General features: G+C 39.5%; 1 protein-coding gene across 1 annotated transcript; it reads left to right on the top strand.

The window, feature by feature from the left end:
- Positions 1 to 5,634: 5,634 nt before the first annotated feature.
- CISD2 (CDGSH iron sulfur domain 2) lies at positions 5,635 to 22,448 on the top strand (the record flags this gene model as incomplete). Its single annotated transcript, XM_080698008.1, has 3 exons — positions 5,635 to 5,737; positions 20,334 to 20,548; positions 22,359 to 22,448. 3 exons carry the CDS (start codon positions 5,635 to 5,637, stop codon positions 22,446 to 22,448), a joined length of 408 nt encoding a protein of 135 aa, XP_080554134.1.
- Between the last annotated feature and the right edge of the window lie 206 nt (positions 22,449 to 22,654).

Raw genomic sequence — 22,654 nt, 5'->3', positions numbered from 1 at the left:
TGTGCGATCCTCCTGTCTCAGCCCCTTCCTTCCTTCCTTTCCTGGGAATTGAAACCAGAGGCTTTCTAGTACTGAGTGACACCCCCCCCCACCCGAGTCCTTTTTATTTTTTCATTCTGAAGCAGAGTCTTGCTAAGTTAGCTTCAAACTGTAGTCCTCCTGTCTTAACCTCTCAAGTAATGGGATTATAGGTGTGCTCCACCTAGGCAAATACTCTTATTACTGAGCTATATCCTTAGCAACTTTTAAAATTTTTGAACAATCTTGCTAAACTGCCCAGGCTAACCTTGAATTTGGGGTCCTCTTGCCTCGGCTTCTGGAGTAGCTAGGACTACAGGCTTTCACCACCATGTCCAACCAAAATACTATTTTTATTGTTTATTCCTTTAAAAAGTTTGAATAAATAGATTTAATATTTTTATTTGCTTAGTTTTTCATATAATAATCATTAAATCAACTTCAAATTATAGATCAGGGTAAGTATTCTCTCAATTTGTTAAAATGTGGTTTCAGCCAGGCATGGTGGCTCACTTGTAATCCCAACATTTGGGAGGCTGAAACAGGAGGATCGTGGTTCGCAGACACTCTCAGCTACTTAGTGAGGCCCTTTGCAACACAGTGAGACCCTGTTCAAAATAAAGAATAAAAAATGGGGCTGGAGGCGTAGCTCATAGGTAGAATGCCCCTGGGTTTCATCCCCAGTACTGCAAAAAAAAAAAAAAAAAAAAAAAGGAGTTTCATAGCTGGATGTGGTAATGTAATGTGGTAAGTACATGGGAGGTTGAGACAGGATGATGGCAGGTTCAAGTCCAGCCTCAGCAATTTAGAGAGACCCTCTGAAAATTTGTGAGACCCTGGGGGCAGGGTGCCTCTGGGTTCGATTCCCAGTACTACAATAGAGTAAAGTAAAAGTAATTTCATTTAGTATTCTCATCCATCAATCCTGTGATTCATTTTTTATTTTAGGTATTAGGGATTACACCTTTGAGCTATACCCCAATCCTTTTTTATAATTTTTGTTTTGAAACAGGGTCCCACTAGACTGCTATCTTGCCACATTGCTGAGGCTGTCCTCAAACCTGAGATCCTCCTGTCTCAACCTCACATGTACTGGGATTACAGTTGTGTGCCACTACTTCCAGCTCCTGTTATTCCTTTTACCTTTCTTGCTTTTAGGCTTTTTATGACCTTGGTACATGCCCTACTTTTTCTTGGTTTATTCCTCATTTAAGTGGAATACTTCCTACATTGGGGTTATGATTTGGATCTGGTATGCCCCCTGCACACCCCAAAAATGCTCACGTATTGAAAGCCTGGTTCCTAGTCCAACAAGGTTCAGATTGGGGCATGGCTGGAGAAGGTGGGTCACATGGGTAGTGGTGGAAAGGAGCATGGTTTTGAATGTTTTATCTGTCCCCGGGCTCCCTCTCTTCTTCTTTCTTTCCTTTCTCCTTATAGCTACCATAAGTTGATAAGCTTTCCTTTACCATGCCCTGCTGCCATGATGTTTTAACCTTTGAGTCATTACCATGGACTAAACCTCTGATATCATGAGCCAAATAAATCTTTCCTCATTTAAGTTGTTCTTGTCAGGTATTTTTTTCACAGCAGTACAAAGCTAACACAATTAGGTTCTAGAGAAAGAATACATGGAATGTATATTTGTTGAAACTTTTTAGATTTGAAAATGACTTTATTCCAGTCTCATAATTGGTTGATAGTTTTGGCTTGGTATAGAATTCTAAATTGTAATTTTTCTTTAGAATTTTGAATTACTGCTCCATTATTCTTTAACTTCCAGAGTTCCTATTGAGAAGTACAATAGTCACTTTTTTTTTTTTTTTCCCCCCGCTGGCCTGGGGATGGAACCCAGGGGCATTGGACCTCCAGGCTACACCCCCTTCCCTATTTTTTATTCATTATTTTGAAACAGGGTCTCACTAAGTTGTAGAGTGCCTCACTAAGTAGCTGAGGCTGTCTGTGAACCACGATCCTTTGGTCTCAGCTTCCCGAATGCTGAGATTACAAGTGTGTGCCACCACACGCGGCCTCAACAGTCACTTTCGTGTGCTTCGTGACACATTTTTTCCTATAAACTTGTACAATGTACTCTTTGTTTTCGTAGGGTAGAGTAAAAGGGAGAAGGTAGGTACACAAAGAAAGAGCTCCTAAAATCTATATGGAGTTCCTTTAAACATTTTATACTTATCACAATGTCAGGTACTTGATAGCCATGCATTGTTAGTATTTACACATTATGCCAAATGACCATGTAACCTTGGGTTAATTATTGTAAAAAATGAAATGAGCTACTTTTAAAGATGGAATTTAAGTATAAGAAGTAAACATGAATACCACGAGAATTTGTTTACTACTCTGTCATTGAGTAGTCAGATAATGCTGTCATTTCTTTCATAGGACAGCATTATTTTCAGGCTGTCTCATGTACTGCCAAGAAGTTAGGGTTGTAGAAATAAAAAAAAAATTAAAAATATGAATGAAACAGGATTTGGATTTTAAAGTAAAGAGGAGTACTTGGGAGGCTGAGACAGGAGGATCACAGGTTTGTTTCAGCCTCAGCTATTTAAGTAAGGCTTCTGCAACTTAGTGAGACCCTGTTTCAAAAAAAAAAAAAAAAAAAGAATAAAAAATAGGGCTGGGGATGTAGTTTGGAGATAGAATGCCTTGGGTTCCATCCCAGTACAATAAATAAATAAAGTAATTAATCAAAGGAGATCTATTAAAATATGCCCTATAAATGCATAAGGATTTTTTTGTGTGTGTGTGCAATTAGGGACTATCTCTTTTAGCATACTTCATGTTATGCAACAGAAGTAACCAATGTGCCCAGGAGTGGTGGCGTACGCTTGTAATCCCAGTGCTTGGGAGGCTGAGAGAGGTAGATTGCACAGGTTCGAAGCCAGCCTTAGCTACTTAGTGAGGCTCTCAGCAACTTAGTGAGACCTTGTTTCCAAATAAAATATAAAATAGGTCTAGGAGTATAACCCAGAGGTAGAAAGCCCCTGGGTTCCACCCCTAGTACCACCAAAAAGAAAAAAGAAAAAAAGTAACTAATATGTAAGCAATGTTTTTAAAATTTTAGGTAAAATAAATTTTTATCCATATAGATTTCCATTTGCTATATTTCTTGTAATTGAAAATACCAAGTCATCTATGCACATAACTGTGAAGGGGAAGTCAGCCACAATAAAACTACAGTGTGTAGTTTATGTGATTTTCAAAAGCATGCAAAGCACTATAAAACTATAGTGGTCATGGTGATGATATGGTCAGAAAGGGCACAAGGAAATCCTCTCCAGTGTTGGATATATTTTATATATTGACATGGATAATGGTTACATTAAGTTTTGTGGTTGGCACTTGAACATTTCACTATATCTCTAAACTGAAGTATCTATTTTTTAAATTCTACACAGAAAAACTGCTGAGAGATGTGAAGAATGTCACTCAATACAGCATAGTTTGCCTTTGTCAAGAACACAAATTAGAGAGGAAACATTTTATGGCGTTTTCCAATTTATTCTTACCCTAAGCCACCCTACTTCCAACCTACCCATACACCTCAACCATCTTTTCAAGGATGACTCTACATTTGACCAGCAGAGATTAAATAAAAGCCAACTGATCAGTTCAGACAGCAAGGATGTTTGAGTTCCCTCATTTTCAGGCTAACCTGGGAGCCCTGGTGGCATACGCTTGTAATTTCCAGTACTTGGGAGGCTGAGACAGAAGGATCACAGGTCTGCCACCAACTAGCTTTAGCTTAGCAATGCCCTTGTTTTAAAATAAAGAATAAAAAACAGCTGGGTGTGGTGGTATACATTTGTAACCCCAGTGCTTGGGAGGCTGAGACAGGAGGAACGCACAGGTTCGAAGCCAGCCTCAGCTACTTAGTGAGGCTCTCACCAACTATAAAATAGGTCTGGGAGTATAGCCTGGAGGTAGAAATGGCCCTGGGTTCCACCCCTAGTACCAAAAAAAAAAAAAAGTAAGCGGGGGGGGGGGGTGGGGGGGGGGTGGGGGGTGGGGGGGGGTGGGGGGGGTGTGCACGCTTGTAAGCCCAGCATTTGGGAGGCTGAAACAGGAGGATCACAGGTTTGCTTCAGCCTCAGCTACTTAGTGAGGCCCTTTGCAACTCAGTGAGACCCTGTTTCAAAATAAAGTATATCTCACCAACTATAAAATAGATCTGGGAGTATATCTCGGAGGTAGAATGCCCCTGGGTTCATTCCCAGTGCCACAAAAAAATAAAAAATAAAATAAAAGTAAGCTCTTAATGAAGGCATCAACCTTTTAATCATCACTTTGTATATCATCTTCTATATTGCCCTAGGTTATGAATTTTTATTTAAATATCTTTGTAGAATTTCCATTGTAATTTTACTTTGACAATTTTGAACAGATTAATATGATAGAAAATAGTTTTATATTGATTTTTGTTAACTCATATAGATGTTAAGTGAGATAATCACAGATATTAAATAGTCCAGAGAATGAAAGGTTGCTTTAAAAGTCTTTCCTTTTTACACTTTTAAAATAAAAATATCAAGAGAAAAAAAAAAAACATTTAGTACAACTGGCTGTTGGACTGTTATAACTTTGGTTATGGCAAGGCAAATGTTCCAAGGGAATGAAACTTTGATCCTTCAAAACTATTTTTACTTTATTTTGTGGTTCTGGGAATTGAACTCAGGCCTATTTTACCACTAAGCTACACCCTCACCCCTTTATATTTTGAAACAAGGCCTCCCTGCATGCAGGCCTCAAACTTGCGATCCTCCAGTCTTAGCCTTCCAAGTACAGGGATTACAGGTTTGTGCATCTGGGTTTTTTAGAATATTAATAAAAAATAAGTAAAATTTAAGACTTCACGAATACTTTGGATTTTAGCAAAAGTTCCTAAAACACAGAGAAAATCTGAGACTTTATATTTGTTCACCACCTTCCCAAAGGGTTTTAGTTAACCAAAGAAAGAACTGATCTGCAAAAGGAACGCAAAATATCTTAAGGAAGGACTATTAGCTGTTTTGAAGGAGTGACAGAAAACCCTAGGACACTGAAGCAAGGCTGCACCGAGTTGTGGAGGTGCAGGGCTGTAAGCAGTTTTTGGTTTGGGTGATTTCTACTTTTAAAAATGGAAAGAAAAAGACAAAAACTGGCTTATAGGGTGAGGCCGCAGGTTGAAGCCGGGGTGTCTGGGTGAGTGTACAATACTAGGGCCCCGCCATCCAACCAGTCGAGGGAAGGAAGGGGCCTGAGTAAAGAGGGACTGCAGAAGGAACTCACTTTTGAAGGGCACTTTCCGGTGAGATAGCCTCTCACGCGCTCTGCCTAGTTCTCACAGCGCCCTTGGAGCGGACCTCAGCGTCCGCCGGCGTCCGAGGCCGCGGAGAGCGCTCTGCACGAAACGCGGGGTCGCCGAGGCCCTCGCGCTGGCGCGCCTCGGTGACGTCACTCGCCCGCGGCCAATCGGCGCCCGGCGGGTGGGCTCTCCTCCCGGCCGCCCCGCCCCGCCCGCCGCCGCGAGGCCGCCGGCCGCTTCCGCCCTCGGCGCAGGCGCAGGCGCGGCGGCTCGGCCCGGGCGCGCGGAGAGGCGCGGACGCCGCGGCCAGGATGGTCCTGGAAAACGTGGCCCGCATCGTGAAGGTGCAGCTCCCCGCCTATCTGAAGCGGCTCCCGGTCCCGGAGAGCATTACCGGGTTCGCCCGGCTCACAGGTAGCGTCCGGCCCGCCGGCCCCAACCTCAGCGCGGGGCGGGCGGTCCTGGGCGGCCTCGCGTGCCCTCCGGAGGCCGGAGACCAGGTTCCTGCTGAGGAGGTGCCGCGTGAGGAGAGGGAGCCCCTGCCGCCGCCCGCCCTGTCCGCCGCCCTTCTGAGTGCACGGCCTGAGTGGAGACGCCGCGTGACGGGCGGTCTCAGCTCTCGGAGCGTGTGGGTGGGAGAGGCGCGGACACACGTCCACGTAGCGCGTAGGAAGCTTCCTCCACTCCCAGAGGGAAGGGGTGACCCGTCCTGGGAGCGGATGAGGTCACCATTATCACTACAGTCAGGGGGCAGTTGGGGTAATTCGAGTTGGAGGAAAGATATCCTCAGTCCAAAAGCGTTCGAAATGTTGCCACAGGTCTGGCAGAAAGATAGCTTTTCAGCAGTTCAGAGTTTAGGGACCTAAAAAAGTTCCCAATTCTATGAAATTAGAGCTCACGTTATTGAATCTTCTGAAAACGAAATTTACTGAGTATGTCACGTATATTTGAGGTTTTTCCATTACAAAAAACGAACCCCAAACTGAGGATTTCAGATCTTAAGACTGAAAACCTACAGAATGTAGTCAATACTTGGAAGGTTTATTGGGTTCTGAGCATTACAATGTATAGGATTTTTTTTTTTTTTTTTTTTTTGCATACTGGGAGTGGAACCTAGGGTCATTCTACTTCCGAGCTACACCCACAGCCCTATTTTTATTCTTTATTTTTAAACAGGGTCTCACTGAATTGCAAAGGGCATCACTAATGCTGAGGCTGTCGGCGAACCGAGATCCTCCTGTCTCAGCCTCTGAAATGCTGGGATTACAAGCATACGATAGCACACCCGGCTAAAGGAGATAATTGTAAACCATACTCCCGGACTGAATTAAGCATAGTGAGGAAATCAGATACTGAGATCCTGAGTCTTAAGGTATCAGGGAATGCAAACATGAATTAAGGTTATTCTGAGGTAAATAAGGTTACTTAGCCTGGACATTCTAGAGATCTGTAGTAGCTGATGTAGAGTAATTGGAATAGTGGTGAAAGAAAAATAAGATTTGTTCTATGTTGACCAAAGTTAGAATTAGTACTAAGTAAGAAGGTTATTTGGAGGTGGATTTCAACTCCACTCCAAGGAAATTTTGTCTAAGTTAAAGAAAGCTTTTCTCAAACGTGGTGCCTCCTCTCTGAGATTAAAAACAAACCCCCGAACATTGTGGTGGTAGATGGATTTAGATGGGGTAAACTAGATGACAAACTGTCTTCCAAAACTGCAGACTTAATGGTCAGCAGCAACTGCTCTATTACCAAGTCGATTGTGAGATTTTAACATTTTTAGGTAGTAAGAGGTTTAGTAGAAGATACACAATTGAGTAGAACGCATAGTAACTATAGTAAACACTAAAAAGAAACATCTAATCATCAGAAACAACATAAAATAAGAAAAGTCAAGTCACAGTTGTTTATAAACATCAAAATCTTTTGATCCTACTTCATTTTGATAGAATTATAACACTTAGGAAAAACTTTCACCCTTTTATCATTTCTTTTACTTAAGTACTTTACATTTTTTAATGCTGTGCCTATATTGTTCTAACAACTGTGATCTTATTTTACTCTACCATTGCAGTAGGCAATTTTAGATAATTTCTGGAATAGCTGAAATGTTTCCTTTTTTTAAAATTAATAATGTAGTAAGTGGCAAGTAGCTATATAAAAGTTGCTGTTGTAACTCCTTTGAATTGTACACTTGAATGTAGTCACTAAATTGATAATACCAAGTCAAAAGATTATTATCATTTTGTGACATTTGTTCTCTTTTGCCAGTTTACCTTTCTTAATAATATGCATAATGCTGGGCGTGGTGGCATGTACCTTTAATCCCAGTACTTGGGATGTTGAGACAGGTGGATCACAGGTTCAAGAGCAGCTTCAGCAACTTTGACTCTGTTTCAACATAAAAAGGGCTGGGGGTGTAGCTCAGAGGTAAAATGCCCCTAGGCTCAATCCCCAGTACAAGGAAACAAAACTTTTTGTATAAATTAACAGCCAAGGAAGGGAAATGCCCCTTTATTCTCACCCCAAAGCAGGGTAACCTGAATTACATCTGTTGATTCTAATGGTGGCTGCATTTATATTAGTTTCAGTTTTCTGTAAATGGAGTGTAACAGAAACCAATTAGTATGATACAAGGTTTAATGGCTACAAGATTTTGGAAATGTGATTTCTTGAAGATACCTGCTGTCAGCAGATATTTAATTCCTATAAAAGACATTAAGGAAACTCAGCCAAATATTCCCCTGTTAATAACAAATAGTTAACTTTGATTTGATGTGTGTGTTGGGGCGAGGTATTGAACGCAGGGCATTTTATCTCTGAGCTACAACCCTATCCCTTTTTGTTTTTTATTTTGAAACTGTCTTGCTAAGTTGCTGAATGTTGGCTTCAAACCTGTGATTCTCCTGCCTCTACCTCCCAAATACTGGAAATATAGGCATGTGCCACCACACCCTGCTTAACTTCCTTTTTTTTTTTTTTTTTTTTTTGGTGTGGTACTGGGGATGAAGCTCAGAGGCATTCTACCTTTGAGCTACACCTCCAGCCCTAATTTTTATTCTTTATTTTGAAACAGGGTCTCACTGAGTTGCATAGAACCTCACTAAGTAGCTGAGGCTGGCTGCGAACCGCAATTCTCCTGTCTCAGCCTCCCAAATGCTGGTATTACAAGTGTGAGTCACCATGCATGGCTATAATTTTTTTTTAATTTTTGCATTGTAATCATACATCTTAATGGAGTACAAAATGGTAGAGGCACACATGCACATATCACTCATTTAGCCCTTACCCAATTCTCACCCTATTTTCTCCCACCTCCCTCATGTTTGGCTTAGTGATTGATTTATATGTTTGTGAATGTACATCATGTACATTAGAGAATTTTCCTCTTCTTACCTCTCATCATTCTCAGTTCCCAGTTAGACCTTCTTATTTGCTCATCTATGGTTTCTCCTCCGTCTAGAGTTCCTTCTATGACCCTTTATCTTCCTAGCTTCCGCATATTAGGGAGAGCATCTTAACTTCTATTTTAAAAGTCATTAACTATTTGATGTGAGGACTGTTTTTCAGAAATAATGACAACTCTGATAAATATTTTCTTTTTTTGTGTGTGTGGTGGTGGTGGTTCTGGAGAATGAATTCAGGAGCATTCTACCTCTGAGCTACATATGCAGGCCTTATTTTTTTGTTTGTCTGTTTGTGTTTTGGGATGGAGGTACTGGGGATTGAACCAGGAACATGCTACATCCCAGCCTTTTTTTTTTTTTTTGAAGCAGGGTCTCACTGAACTGCTGGGAGTCTTGCTAAATGGCTGAGGCTGGTGTCAAACTTGTATTCTCCTGCACAATCCCAGACTCAGTCTTTCAAGTACGGAGATTACAGACATGTGCCACCTTGCCTGTGTTCTTTTTATTTTGAAACGAGGTCTTACTAAATTGCTGAGGCTGATGTCTGGTCCTCCTGTCTCAGCATCCCAAGACTAAAATTACAGGTGTGAGCCATTATGCTTGGCTATGATATTCTTAATAGCAAAACTTAAGTCATATGACAGTGTGTCTAATGAGTTCTCATTGTATTGCTCATTTGTTCTGGAAACATGAACATACCTGTAAGAACTACTTCATGGCGAAAAATGAGATAGCATGTTTGAATTGGACAGTAACAGTTGGCAGGGCCTATTTTGGAGTACCGTGGATGACCAGCTGGGTGTAGTGAAACATGCCTGTAATCCCAGCTATTCAGGAGGCTGAGGCAAAAAGTTCAAGGCCAGACTCATCAACTTACTGAGATCCTGTCTCAAAATTAAAAAAAAGAAAGAAAGAAAGAAGCCTGGGGATGCAGTCCATTGGTAAAGAGCCCATACTGTCAATTTCCAGTGCTGAAGAGGATGGGGATGGGGGGACTCAATGGCTATTTTCTTTCTTTCTTTTTTTTTTTAGTATATTCTTTTTTTGTGTGTGTGGTACTGGGGGTGGAACCCAGGGGCTTTTCTACCTTCGGGCTATACTCCCTGACCTATTTTATACTTTATTTGGAAACAGAGTCTCACTAAATTACTGAGAGCCTCACTAAGTAGCTGAGGCTGGCTTCAAACCTGCACGATCCTCCTGTCTCAGCCTCCCAAGTGCTGGGATTACAAGCCTGCGCCACCAAGCCCAGCTCAATGAGTCTACCCTTCAGAATAGATTGCAACAGAGAATGACATATGTCTTTCCATCTGCCTGCCTTTCTTCCTGTCCTTTCCTTTATCTCTTTTTTTTTTTGTGTGTGTGTGTGTGTGTGTGTGTGTGTGTGTGTGTAAAAAAATAATGAAAACGGGCATTCTACCTCTGAGCTACTCTTGGGGAACCCTATTTTATTCTTTATTTTGAAGCAGGTTATCTTAGTTGCAGGGGGCTTTGCTAAAGCTGGGCATGGTGGTGCACGCTCGTAATCCCAGCATTTGGGAGGCTGAGACCAGAGGATCGCAGTTCACGGACAGCCTCGGCTACTTAGTGAGGCCCTCTGCAACTTAGGGAGACCCTGTTTCAAAAATAAAGAATAAATAAATAGGGAGGGAGTGTAGCTCGGAGGTCGAATGTCCCTGGGTTCCATCCCCAGACCTGCAAAAAGAAAGAAAACAAGAAAAAAAACCAGAGGGCTTTGCTAAGTAGCTGAGGCTGGCCAGGAACCTGTGATCCTCCAGTCTCAGCCTCTAAAGTTACTGGAATTACAAGCATGTACCACCATGCCTGGCTCCCTCTCATTTTCTTTTGTATTGGTGATTGAACCCAGGGGCATTCTATGTCTGAGCTATACCTCCAGCCCTTTTAATTTTGAAACAGGCTCTTGCTAAGTTGCTGAAACTGGTATTGAACCTGTGGTTCTGCCTCAGCCTTCCAAGCACTCGTATCACAGGTGTGCACCACTATTCCTGGCTACTACCTTTCAAGAGCTACTTGTGAATCTATAATGTACAAACCAAAAAATGTCTTTATTTTTGCGTTATTATTGCCTCTTATTTCCTTCCCTATTAGATCTAATAGTGTTCTGAAGCAATCAGCTCTCTCATGATGACTCTGCATTCTTAGAAAACACATGGAGATCCTTAATTACCATAAACTATTTATTTATTTATTTGTTTGTTTGTTTGCGGTACTGGGGGTAGAACCCAGGGGCATTCTACCTCCTAGCTACACACCCAGCTCTATTTTTTTATTCTTTATTTATTTGTTTATATACTTATTGTGGTACTGGGGGTATAATCCAGGGGCCTTCTACCTCTGGTCTATACTCCCAGACCTACTTTATATTTTGTTTGGAAACAGGGTCTCACTAAGTAGCTTAGGGTTCGAACCTGTGTAATCCTCCTGTCTCAGCCTCTCAAGCGCTGGTATTCAAGCATGCACCACCACCTCCAGCTATTGCTTATTTTTGAAACAGGGTCTCACTAAGTTGCGGAAGGCCTCACTAAGTAGCTGAGGCTGTCTGCGAACTGCAATCCTCTGGTCTCAGCCTCCTGAATGCTGGGAGGGCCTCACGAGGTAGCTGAGGCTGGCCATTGTGAACCTGTGATCCTCCTGTCTCAGTCTCCCAAGTACTGGGATTACAAGCATGTATCACTATGCCAAACTTCCCAATGGGGCACTTTTAAAATGGATTAAATATTCAGGTCAGGTTGTTTCATCTGTGTGACTTAAATATAGTCCAAAATGCATCTCTCTCCAACTTCTACTCTTAGCTCAAACTTTACATCATTAAATTCTGGCTTATCTCCTAAAACCCTTAAGGAACCTCCTTGCCATAAATGAAACAAAGCTCACCCTGAGGAAACCACTTCCCCTGTAGCTCTGTTACTGATACCTTTTTCTCTCTGCTATCTACTCTGAGGGGAATAGATAGAGTTGGCATCTTTCTGACTGCATAGCTCCTTTGTAGAAACTATGTTTCACCCTTCCAAAGAAAACTTTCTTTAAGGCCTGCATCAATTCATTGTTACCCAACTTCTTATCTATGGACTGTTTGTCATTTGTATCTCCCTATGGTCTTGTTTTTGGGGTGGGGGCCTTGGTGATGAAACCCAGGGTCATTCTACTTCCAAGCTATCCTGGGATCTCCTAAGTACTGGGATTACAAGTCTGTGCCACCATGCCTGGCTCTCCCCTACATTCTTTTTTTTTTTTTTTTTTTTGGCTTGGGGGTGGAACCCAGGGGTTTTCTACCTTCGGGCTACACTCCCAGACTCTTCAGAAATTATACACCTACATGCTGAAGCAATTTTAGGGAAACCAAATAGAGACTGTTTCTCACACTCATCCTAAATTTCTCTGCTTTTTTTCACCTTAGATTTGGCTGGAATTATTTTCTTCTGGGTTATTTCACTGTATTTCCAATAATTTATCTTGCTTCTTGTCTTCTACCATCATCCCCGTCTGCTTTTCCTTTTGCCCTTTTATTACCTGTCTTCCACTAGATACCAGCTGGATTTCATAAATGAGTAATTTTCCTGGTAGATTAATTTTTATTTTATTTATTTTTTGGTGGTACTGGGGATTGAACTCAGAGGCATTCTACCTGGGAGTGACACCCTCAGGCCTATTTTATTTCTTATTTTGAAACAGGGTCTAAGTTTCAGAGGGCTTCACTAAGTAGCTGAGGCTGGCTGAGAACCTGGGATCTTCCTGTTTCAACCTCCAAAGTACTGGGGTTACAAGCCTACGCCACCACGCCCAGTTAGATTAATATTTATTTATTTATTTATTTTTATTTAGTGGTACTGGGAGTAGAACCCAGGGGCTTTTCTACCTCTGGGCTATACTCCAAGACCTATTTTATACTTTATTTGGAAACAGGGTCTCACTAAGTAGCTGAGGCTGGCTTTGAACCTGTGCGATCCTCCTGTCTCAGTCTCCCAAGCGCTGGGATTACAAGTATGTGCCACCACGCCCGGCTTTTAGATTAATATTTAAATATCTCTGATTTCCTATTAGGCACAGTAGATTCCCACTTACTTGTTGCATGTCAGAGCTTTGCATCATATGGCACCTGCTCACTTCTACAATCCCCTCTTGTCTTTTATTATAACCCAGCAATACTGTGGCAATTAGTTGCCCAAACTTTTAATGAATGCCATCTCTCTGCCTTTGGCAGTGCTATTTTCTCTGCATGGAATGCAGCTCCTTTTATTTGCCTATGGAACTCCTGTACACTTACTAGTCTTTCAGAATTCTAGTTAGGTGCCAAAACCTATAAATTTTTTGCTCATCTCAGCAATGAGTTAATCATTTCTTCCTCTATATTGCTCAGGTATGATTGCACATATTACACACTACAGTAATCCTTGTATAGGTCTGTATTCTATGCTGTATGGACAGCTCCTTTGTGATAGGGACTGTGTATTACTTTGATATGTGTCTTTCCCATCACTTTACATGCTAATGAGGCTTTATAGTTTTTAGAGGATATTTTTCTTAAATATTTTAAGCAACATTCTGTATTTTAACTTTACTGTTAACTAGGAATCCATAAAGAGAAGTAAACAAGTCCACACCTTATAGGAATTATCTCAAATGCCAATTTAATGGAGCACAAACTCGATTCACCTAAATGTTATTGAAGTCTTTTTATGTAAGTTGGCTAAAGGGTAGAGAGTTAGGGATCTTTTTATTCAAGACAGAGAGAAGGGAGACATTTATATAATGGTAGCTTCAAGGTAGAGTGCATAGACAGCTTTCATTTTGAAAAATGTCCTACAGTTTTTACTGAGTGGTTTCTTATTTGTTCTTCTAACAATCCTGTCAAGTTGGAGGATTTTTTTTTTTTTTTTTTTTTTTTTTTGCATGCTGTTGTCTATGCCTTGAAAGTTTGAGTCCTTGGCTTTTCATTTTTTAGGCCTTGGCTTTAAGGATCCTTTTTAAGAAACCTCCCTGACTCCCTGAGCTAAGGTTACAGTCAACCTATAGCTTTGTCCTCAGGTTAATCTTCTTTTGTACCATCTTGTTTTCTTCATAACTTTTTTTTTTTTTTTTTTTTTTATGGTACTGGGAGTGGAACCCAAGGGCTATACTTCCAGACCTTTTATACTTTATTTGGAAACAGGGTCTCACCAAGTTGCTAAGAGCCTCACTCAGTAACTGAGGCTGGCTTCGAACCTGTGCAATTGTCCTATCTCAGTCTCCTAAGTGCTGGGATTACAAAAGTGTGCCACCACGCTCAACTCTTCTTAACTTTTAAGTATAGTCTGTGATTATCTTGTTTACATATTTGTTTCTTGTCTGTTTTTTCTGTGAGAGCAGGAACTTTATTTAATGTTGGCCTACATCCCTATCTCTTGGTGTAATAACTGGAATGTAGGAGGTACTCCATAAATATTGTTGAACAATGAATGAATGACTATTTTTCTGTTTTACAGACAAAGAAACCTGTATATGAAACCAGTATATGAAAATATGGATATATACCACAGATAAACCATAACTTAGTTGTTTACTGAAACCATCCTCTGTGCCAGACACTACACTAAGCACTAAGTACAGAGAGAAAGACCACTGCATTTGCATTTCAGTGTTTCCACATTAAAGCTGTTTACCAGTAGGAGATTGACCAGATTTATTTACTTAGAAAATGTTTATGAAACACTTAAACTGAAGATAAAAACCAGAAAGGGGGATTAGGAAAGATGTAAGAGCAAACTTTCTGAGATGATGGAAATAATGTGTGTAAATAGATAGAAATAATTTACATTTTGTTTTAGGTGGCATTTATAGGTCCATTTAATTTCAAAACTCATCAAACTGAATACTTAATACAAAGCTCATCAAACTGATCTGTAAATTATGTATGCCTCAGTATCAAGTTAAATAAATTGAGCCGGGCATCATTTAGGCATTGAGGATACAGTGGTGATCCAGACAAATAAGGCCCCTGTTTTTGCAGATCTTATATTGTGCTTGGTGGACATGATAATAAAATTTGATATACTATTAATTGGGAAAAGTAGGATATAAACTCCATGTACAGTATGGTCTCATGTTTTAGAAGCATGTACACACCAAAAAATAAAGACAAACTAGAAATATACCAAAAGTTACCAATTTTTGCTGGTAAGTTTATGAGTAGCTTTTAGTTTTTAGATTGTTCCAAAATTTTGACATTTTTTAAAATAATCTGTTACTTTTCATAATTGTAAAACAAAAATAAAGCTATGGTGTACAAATTAGACAGTATTTTTTATACTATTTACAATTAGGTAATATTTTCCCTCCCAAGCATTTAATAGCTCAATATACATCAAATAAGTTCAAGGCATATAGCTTGTCTAAAAAGTTTTTTTTTTTTTTTTTTTGGTGGTATTGAAGGTGGAACCCAGGGGCTTTTCTACCTCTGGGCTATATTCCCAGACCTATTTTATACTTTGTTTGGAAATAGGGTCTCACTAAGTAGCTGAGGCTGGCTTCGAACCTGTGCGATCCTCCTGTCTCAGCTTCCCAAGCTCTGGGATTACAAGCGTGTGCTACCATATCTGGCTCTTACAGCTTTTTAATATTATGTAGTATATTTAATGTTTTTCTACATTCAACAAACATTTATTGCATGACTACTATTTCAACATATCTATCGGATGCTGGGGTCAGTTGCAACCTAAGACATTCATTGCCTGGTTTCAAGGATAAGTTTAAATAAAAATTATAGAACAGTGCTGTGAGTGAGAAAGGAACTGACATTATGCTCCTCCTCCAATCAGTTAAGTCACTTCTTAAACATTTCTGAGGCATCTCCTTTGGGCCAAGAAGAGTAGAATCTAGCTCCTTTTCTCTTCAAGCCTATAACAGGAAGAGACAACTGCAAACACAGTTAACAGTGTGGTTGAAAACATGAGGAAAGGACTTCGAAGCATAGGAGGAAGTGATTCATTCTGTGTTGTGAAATCAGGGTAGATTTTTGGAAGAGATAATATTTGACTCTTATCTTTAAAGGTTCATTCAAATCAGAAAAACCCGAGGTAGAGCTGGGCGTAGTGGTGCATGCCTTGTATTCTTGGTACTTAGGTGGCTGAAACAGGAGGATCAAAAAAGTTTGCAGTCAGCCTCAGCAACTTAGACCCTGTTTCCAAATAAAAAAGCAACAATAGCACTCAATGCACAGAAGAACCCAAATCATTATGTAACTTAAAAGTTTCTGCTAATTTGAAAGAACAAAAATAAGACAGAAATACAGGTCCTCTAATGAGGATGACTTCTAGCAAATCAGTTGTTTGTGAACTTGATGAACTTTTCAACCTTATTTTGCCTATATTCTATTACATATCTTTGGCCTTGTTCTTCATTTCAGTTTTAATCAGCTAAACAGAAGTTTTGTTCTTCATTTCGGTGTTAATCAGCTAAACAGAAGTTTTTGCTTCTGATATGTGAGTGAACATATACCACTGCCTGGCCTTTTATCTTCAGAGCTTCTTGTCTTTTTCACTATGTTAGACTTTGTGGTATACCCAGAAGCTTTCCTTCATAAAATAAGAAAAAAACATTTGGCTTTTTTTTTTTTTTTTTTTTTGCCAGTCTGGGAATGGAACCCAGGGACATTCGACCTCCAAGCTACACCCCTTGCCCTATTTTTTGTTCCTTATTTTGGAACAGGGTTTCACTAAATTGTAGAGGGCCTCACTAAGTAGCTAAGGGTGTCCGTGAACCATGATCCTCTGGTCTCAGCCTCCCAAATGCTGGGATTACAGGCATGCGCCACCACGCCCAGTTTACTGTAGCTAGTCTTTTATACAATAATCTTGTAAGAAAATTTCTTGAATTCTAAATATTACTTTCTAGATTTCTGAAATCGAAAGTTTTCAGTAAAAAGTTTCTTTATATTATATTAGGTAGTAAAAATGCAGGGTTATTTACCATAACCTGTTCATTAATATCAGAAATTTATAATAGCATTTTAATACCATACTAGGATCCTAGCATACTGTGTAGTACTTATGGAGTATTGTAAGAGCTAATTGTTTGAGATGAATTGCTTCACATCTTGTTCTCCAGTTTCAATTGTTGGTTTATTGCAGGTTTGTATCCTGTGTCGGTTTCAGGGTATTACTGATAAACCTTTTCAACCAGCAGCAAGTAGTTCAAACTTTTTCTTTCACTATAACAGAATATACAATATGTATATAACGTTTTCTTTTTTTTTTTTTTTTTTTTCTTTTTTGAGAGTCTGGGGATGGAACCCAGGGGCATTTGACCTCCGAGCTACACCCCCTGCCCAATTTTTTATTCTTTATTTTAAAACGGTCTCACTAAGTTGTGGAGGGCCTCATTAAGTAGCTGAGGCTGTCCACGAACCGTGATCCTCCAGTGTCAGCCTCCCGAATGCTGGGATTACAAACATGTGCCATTACGCCCGGCTCTGTATATATCATTTTGTAGCAATAAATGTGCTGTCTTTTTTTTAACAAAGAAGAAATATGGCTAGGGGTATAGCTCTGAGGCAGAACACCCCTGGATTTAATATCCAGCACCACAAAGAAGAAAAAGAAAAACCAGAGGTAAAAAGGCATTGCAGGTAGAAGAAACTATCTGCAGAGAACTCAGGAAGGCTGGCTTCAGGTATGTTAAAGAAGGGATATTTGTGAGAGCAGAAACAGGAAAAGTAGTCTTACTATGCTGTGGAGATGATCAGTTATGAAATCAATCTATAGCTGGCTATTTAAAAAAATAATTTATGATGAAGGGAATGTCCTCTATGCTATTGAATATGGTATCCTGACATGTGGCTAATGAGCCTCTGAAAGGTGACCACTGTGTCACAGAAATTAAATTTAAAATTTTAATTTTTATTTACTTACATATAAGTAGCCACATGTGTGTAGTAATCATGTTTTATTCTTTTATGATGCTTTGACTTGTGGGAGCCTTGTTGGCCAAGGAGAAACTGCCCCTTCATGCACTAGCTAATTTAATTCCTAGAGATATTAACTTGCCTGTGAGCACACCTTTCATATGCAAAACAACCAATCCAAAGCCCACACCTTCAACTATTCAGCCACTTCTTTTATTTAATTCCTACATATCAAGCCAGTATTTCCCCCCAGTTACGCTGGGGATTGGTACTAGACTGCTAGAGACCACTTCTTATTATCAGAGTCCACTGAAATTATACAAACTAGCCAATCCAAACTGTTTACCTTGTCCTGCCTTTTCCATGGAAACCACAATAAAGGCCTCTGCCCATCCCCCCTCCCATGTTAGCTCCTGTTGGGAACTGTAATAAACTCTTTTTCAAGGAAGTTGTCTATTGTGTTTTTTGTCCTATCATATGATTAAAAGAAAATTGTAGGCTGGGCACGGTTATACTGTTATAATCCTTTTACTTGGGAGGCTGAGACAGGAGGATTGCAGGTTTGGGGGCCAGCTTCAGCAATTTAGTGAGGCTCTCAGCAAATTATACCCTGTTTCAAAATAAAGTGGGGCTTAGGGTGTGGCTCCCAGATAGAACACCCCTGGGTTCAGTCCCCAGTACCAAAAAAAAAAAAAAAATGTATACATCAAAACTGGCTGTGGCTACCATATTAGCACAAATCTCTGCATAGTGCCTCCTTCATTCCCTCACCCTCAAAATAGTTGTTTCCTCTAAAGAACTTTAATTCATTCAAAGAATCAAAGTGGAGTGTCTCTACTTCGGTTATGAGGATGTAATAGATTTGTAGCTTGGTTCTGGTGGGTAATGGGTTACATCTCTAGCCCCTTTTTTTTGAAACAGGGTCTTGCTAAATTGCCAAGGCTGGCCTCGATCCTGTAATCCTGTCTCAGCCTCACAAATACTGTCTAGCTGAGAAGAGACTTACTAGATCTATTGGGTTTGATTCATGGTGATGTATAACAGCCTTTGGATTTAGGTTGTCATGGAGTAAACTTGCTTAAGATGCAGATTATCCACTTGTAAAGTAGAAATAATGTTACAAAAAGTTATTTAAGCCATCATAGTATTAAACTTGTTAGTACAATTGTACTCAGCATAGTCTGTTGGTTCATCATATTAGCTTATCTTGGCACATTTTTTCCTCTTTCCTTAGCTAGGTAGGCTATTTCTACACAGTACCTAGCAAGTGTGACAGGTAGACCCTTGGTGAAAGAAGTTAACTTTTTTCTTTTTGGTGGTTCTAGGGATTGAAGCCAGCAGCATTCTACCTGTGAGCTATACTCCAGCCCCATTTTATTTATTTCAAGACAGGTTCTTACTAAGATGCCAAGGCTTGTCTTGAACCTATGATCTTGCTGTCTTAGCCTCTAAAGTACTGGGTTCATAGATATGTACCACCACACTCACTAATAGCTTTTTAAGAACATAAAGGATTACCTGCAAGCCAGGTGTTGATGGCACATGCTTGTAATCCCAGCGCTTGGGAGGCTGAGACAGTAGGATTGCACAGGTTCAAAGCCAGCCTCAGCTACGTAGTGAGGCTCTCAGCAACTTAGTGAGACCCTGTTTCTAAATAAAGTATAAATAGGTCTGGGATATAGCCCGGAGGTAGAAAAGGCTGCTGGGTTCTACCCCCAGTACCACCAAAAATAAAAATAAAAAAATAGAGGTTTACCTACAGAGCATCGGCAAACCTTTGATAAATGTGCTCAGGTGTTTTTCTGGTTTCTTTGTGTATTGTGTCTTCAGGTGTAGAGAACCATTTCATTTATATTGCTAATATTTCCTATCCCCCCCCATCTCCTTAAGAGCTGAGCATTTAACTCTAAAAGGCCTTTAATGAGATTTTAGGGAATCTTAAAATGAGAACATTCAATATATAACCTTTCAGTTTGTTAAAATACTAGCTTTTATACAACATTTTGTTATTCAGAAACATTTACCAAAAAAAGTAAATTGAAGCATTTGAAGATAAATTCTGTCTGAAATTATAAATCTCTGGTAAAAATTTTGTGAATATTCTGTTAGATTCTAGGTGTATTAAGAAAAAAAATGAAAATGTTTTCTAAACTTACATGTATCAGTGAGTTTTGTTTATAATGGTGGTTGTAATTCCTGATAAAAGTAAAAACAAATATACTTAATGGGTACCATGTGATAGGATTATTTTTTTGGGGGGGCAGTATTAGGGATTGAACTCAGGGGCATCCTACTCTGAGCTACACCCCAGCCCCATCTTTAATTTTTTTATATTTGAAATAGGTTCTGAGTTGCAGAGGGCCTCACAAGTAGGTAACCGAGGCTGGTTGCGAACCTGCAATTGTCCTGTCTCAGCCTCCCAAATACTGGGATTACAAGCATGCACCACCACATCTGGCTCGTGGTAGAATATTTGAAATAGAACCTCTATGAAAATTCAGGTTTCCAGTTCCACGAATCTAAAGTTAACCCATAAAAACAAAATAAGGTGGTCCTAGATAGAGCTGGCTTTATCGTATACTTTATTCAGTTTTACAGATAAGAAATTAATGTGACAGGAACAGATAAAAGAATGAGCTTAAGAATGAAACTAGACTTGCATTCTTCTACAAGAGGACTGGATGCTGATGAATATGTACGTATTTAGTTTCAGAATGGCTTCGGTTATTGCCCTTCCTTGGTGTACTTGCACTACTTGGCTACCTTGCAGTTCGTCCATTCTTCCAGAAGAAAAAACAACAGAAGGATAGCTTGATAAATCTTAAAATACAAAAGGAAAATCCTAAAGTGGTGAATGAAATAAACATTGAAGATTTGTGTCTTACTAAAGCAGCTTATTGTAGGTGTTGGCGTTCTAAGACGGTAAGATGTCTGTTTACCCATACAATAAAATATTGTAGAGTTAGAATGTTTCTTCTTTGAAGCTCTGAGATGATCTTTCCACAGTTTCAATTAAACTTTGCTTTAGAGTAACATGTTAAAAATATACTTTTTTACCCCCATGGTACTGGAGATTGAACCCAGGGGCATTCTACCACTGAGCTATATCCCCTAGCCCTATTTTTATTCTTTATTTTGAAACAGCCTCATTAAGTTGTTGTAGAGGGCCTAAGTACCTGAGGCTAGCCACGACCCTGGGATCCTCCTGTCTCAGCCTCCTAAGTACTGGGATAACAAGAATGCACTACCACATCCAGCTAAAATGCCTATTTTTTGAGAGGATTTAAGGCTTAAGGGGAATGAGTTTAATCTTTTGGAGTCAGAATAATGTTCAAATCTGATGGCTATCATAGGCAGGTTATGCAAATTGCCAACTTGGGTTGGATTTTTTTTTTTTTTTTTTTTTTTTATAATGAGGATGGAACCCAGGGGCATTCTACCTCTGAGCTACACCTCCAGTCCTATTTTTTTATTCTTTATTTTGAAAGTGTCTCACTGAGTTGCAAAGGGCCTCAGTAGCTGAGGCTGTCCGCAAACAGTGATCCTCCTAGGGCCTCACTAAGTAGCTGAAACTGTCCCATGAACTGTGATCCTCCTGTCCCAGCCTCCCAAATGTTGGGATTACAAGTGTGCGCCACCACGCCCAGTGTTGGGTTGGATTTTTTTTTTTTTTTTTTTTTTTTTTTTTTTTTTTTTTGGTGGTACTGGGGTTCCTGGAAACCCTCTACCTCCAGGCTACACTCCCAGACCTATTTTATACTTTTTATTTGGAAACAGGGTCTCTTAAGCCAGCCTGGCTGGCTTCGAACCAGTGTGATCCTCCTGTCTCTGCCTCCCAAGTGCAGGGATTACAAGCGGGTGCCACCATTCCCGGTGGGTTGGATATTTTTAAATTAATTTTTAGCCTTAAAAAGTCTAGCGACATTGCATATATATTTTGAGGTTTTACTAAAATGATACATATAAAATGCCCTATATAGTATGTGCCAATAAACAGTTAATTATGGGTGCCTTTTTTGTTTGTTTGTTTTTTGTTTTTGGTAATGGGAATCGAACCCAGGGGCATTCTACCTCAGAGCTACACCCGGTCCTTTTTATTTATTTTATTTTGAAACAGGGTTTCACTAAGTTGTTGAGGCTAGCCCTGAACCTATAATCTTCCTGTCTCAGCTTCCTAAGTACTAAGATTACAGATATGTGCCAATGTGCCCAGCTAATTATGAGTGATATTTAATGTGGAAAATGTTTAAAATTTCTTTTCTTGTACTATTTTGATCACAGCTTATTTGATTTTAAGTACCATATTCATCACAGCATCTTTTGTAATAGAAATTTTGGATACTAAATATCTGATAATAGGGGAACAATTTGCATAGGAAAACAAATGATGGGATATTAGCCATTACAAATCATGTTTTTAAGGAATATGAATGGCAAGAGATGCTAATTTAATACAAGTAGGAAAAACATTACAGTGTGATCTAAAACTAAAGAGCCTATTTTCATCTCTTTGAAAACCTACTCATGGAATCATCTAAGGATTTTTATTTAAAAGTTAAACCAAATAATGAATTAACATTTAGGTTGTTAGATTTGTCGTCATATTAGAATGTAGTTAGGGTAGATGCAGAAAATATCTACTACTGTCTGATGTTCTTTTTGAGAGCATTTCATAAATAATTCTACTTACTCATATTTAAAAAATAATACTATAATTCTTTTTTCCTTTTAGTTTCCTGCCTGTGATGGTTCCCATAATAAGCATAATGAATTAACAGGAGATAATGTGGGTCCACTCATACTGAAGAAGAAAGAAGTATAATAGTTATGATTTAGGATCTGTTCAATTGTGTGCTGTAAAATCTTTTAATAGTCTCATTTTTTGTGTATAGAAAGTCTTTGAAATGGTGGTCTTAATTATTACTACTGATTGAATAATTATTTCTGCCAATTTTCTTGCTACACTACTGTTTATATTTGATACTTTGTATAGTCAATCATTTATCTAGAGATTAAATTGTCAAGCCT

This window comes from Muscardinus avellanarius (assembly GCF_963383645.1).
Source record: "Muscardinus avellanarius genome assembly, chromosome: 6".
Classification (NCBI taxonomy): domain Eukaryota; kingdom Metazoa; phylum Chordata; class Mammalia; order Rodentia; family Gliridae; genus Muscardinus; species Muscardinus avellanarius.
Note: the sequence above shows the minus strand (reverse complement) of the source record. Positions and strands in the feature narration are given on the sequence as shown.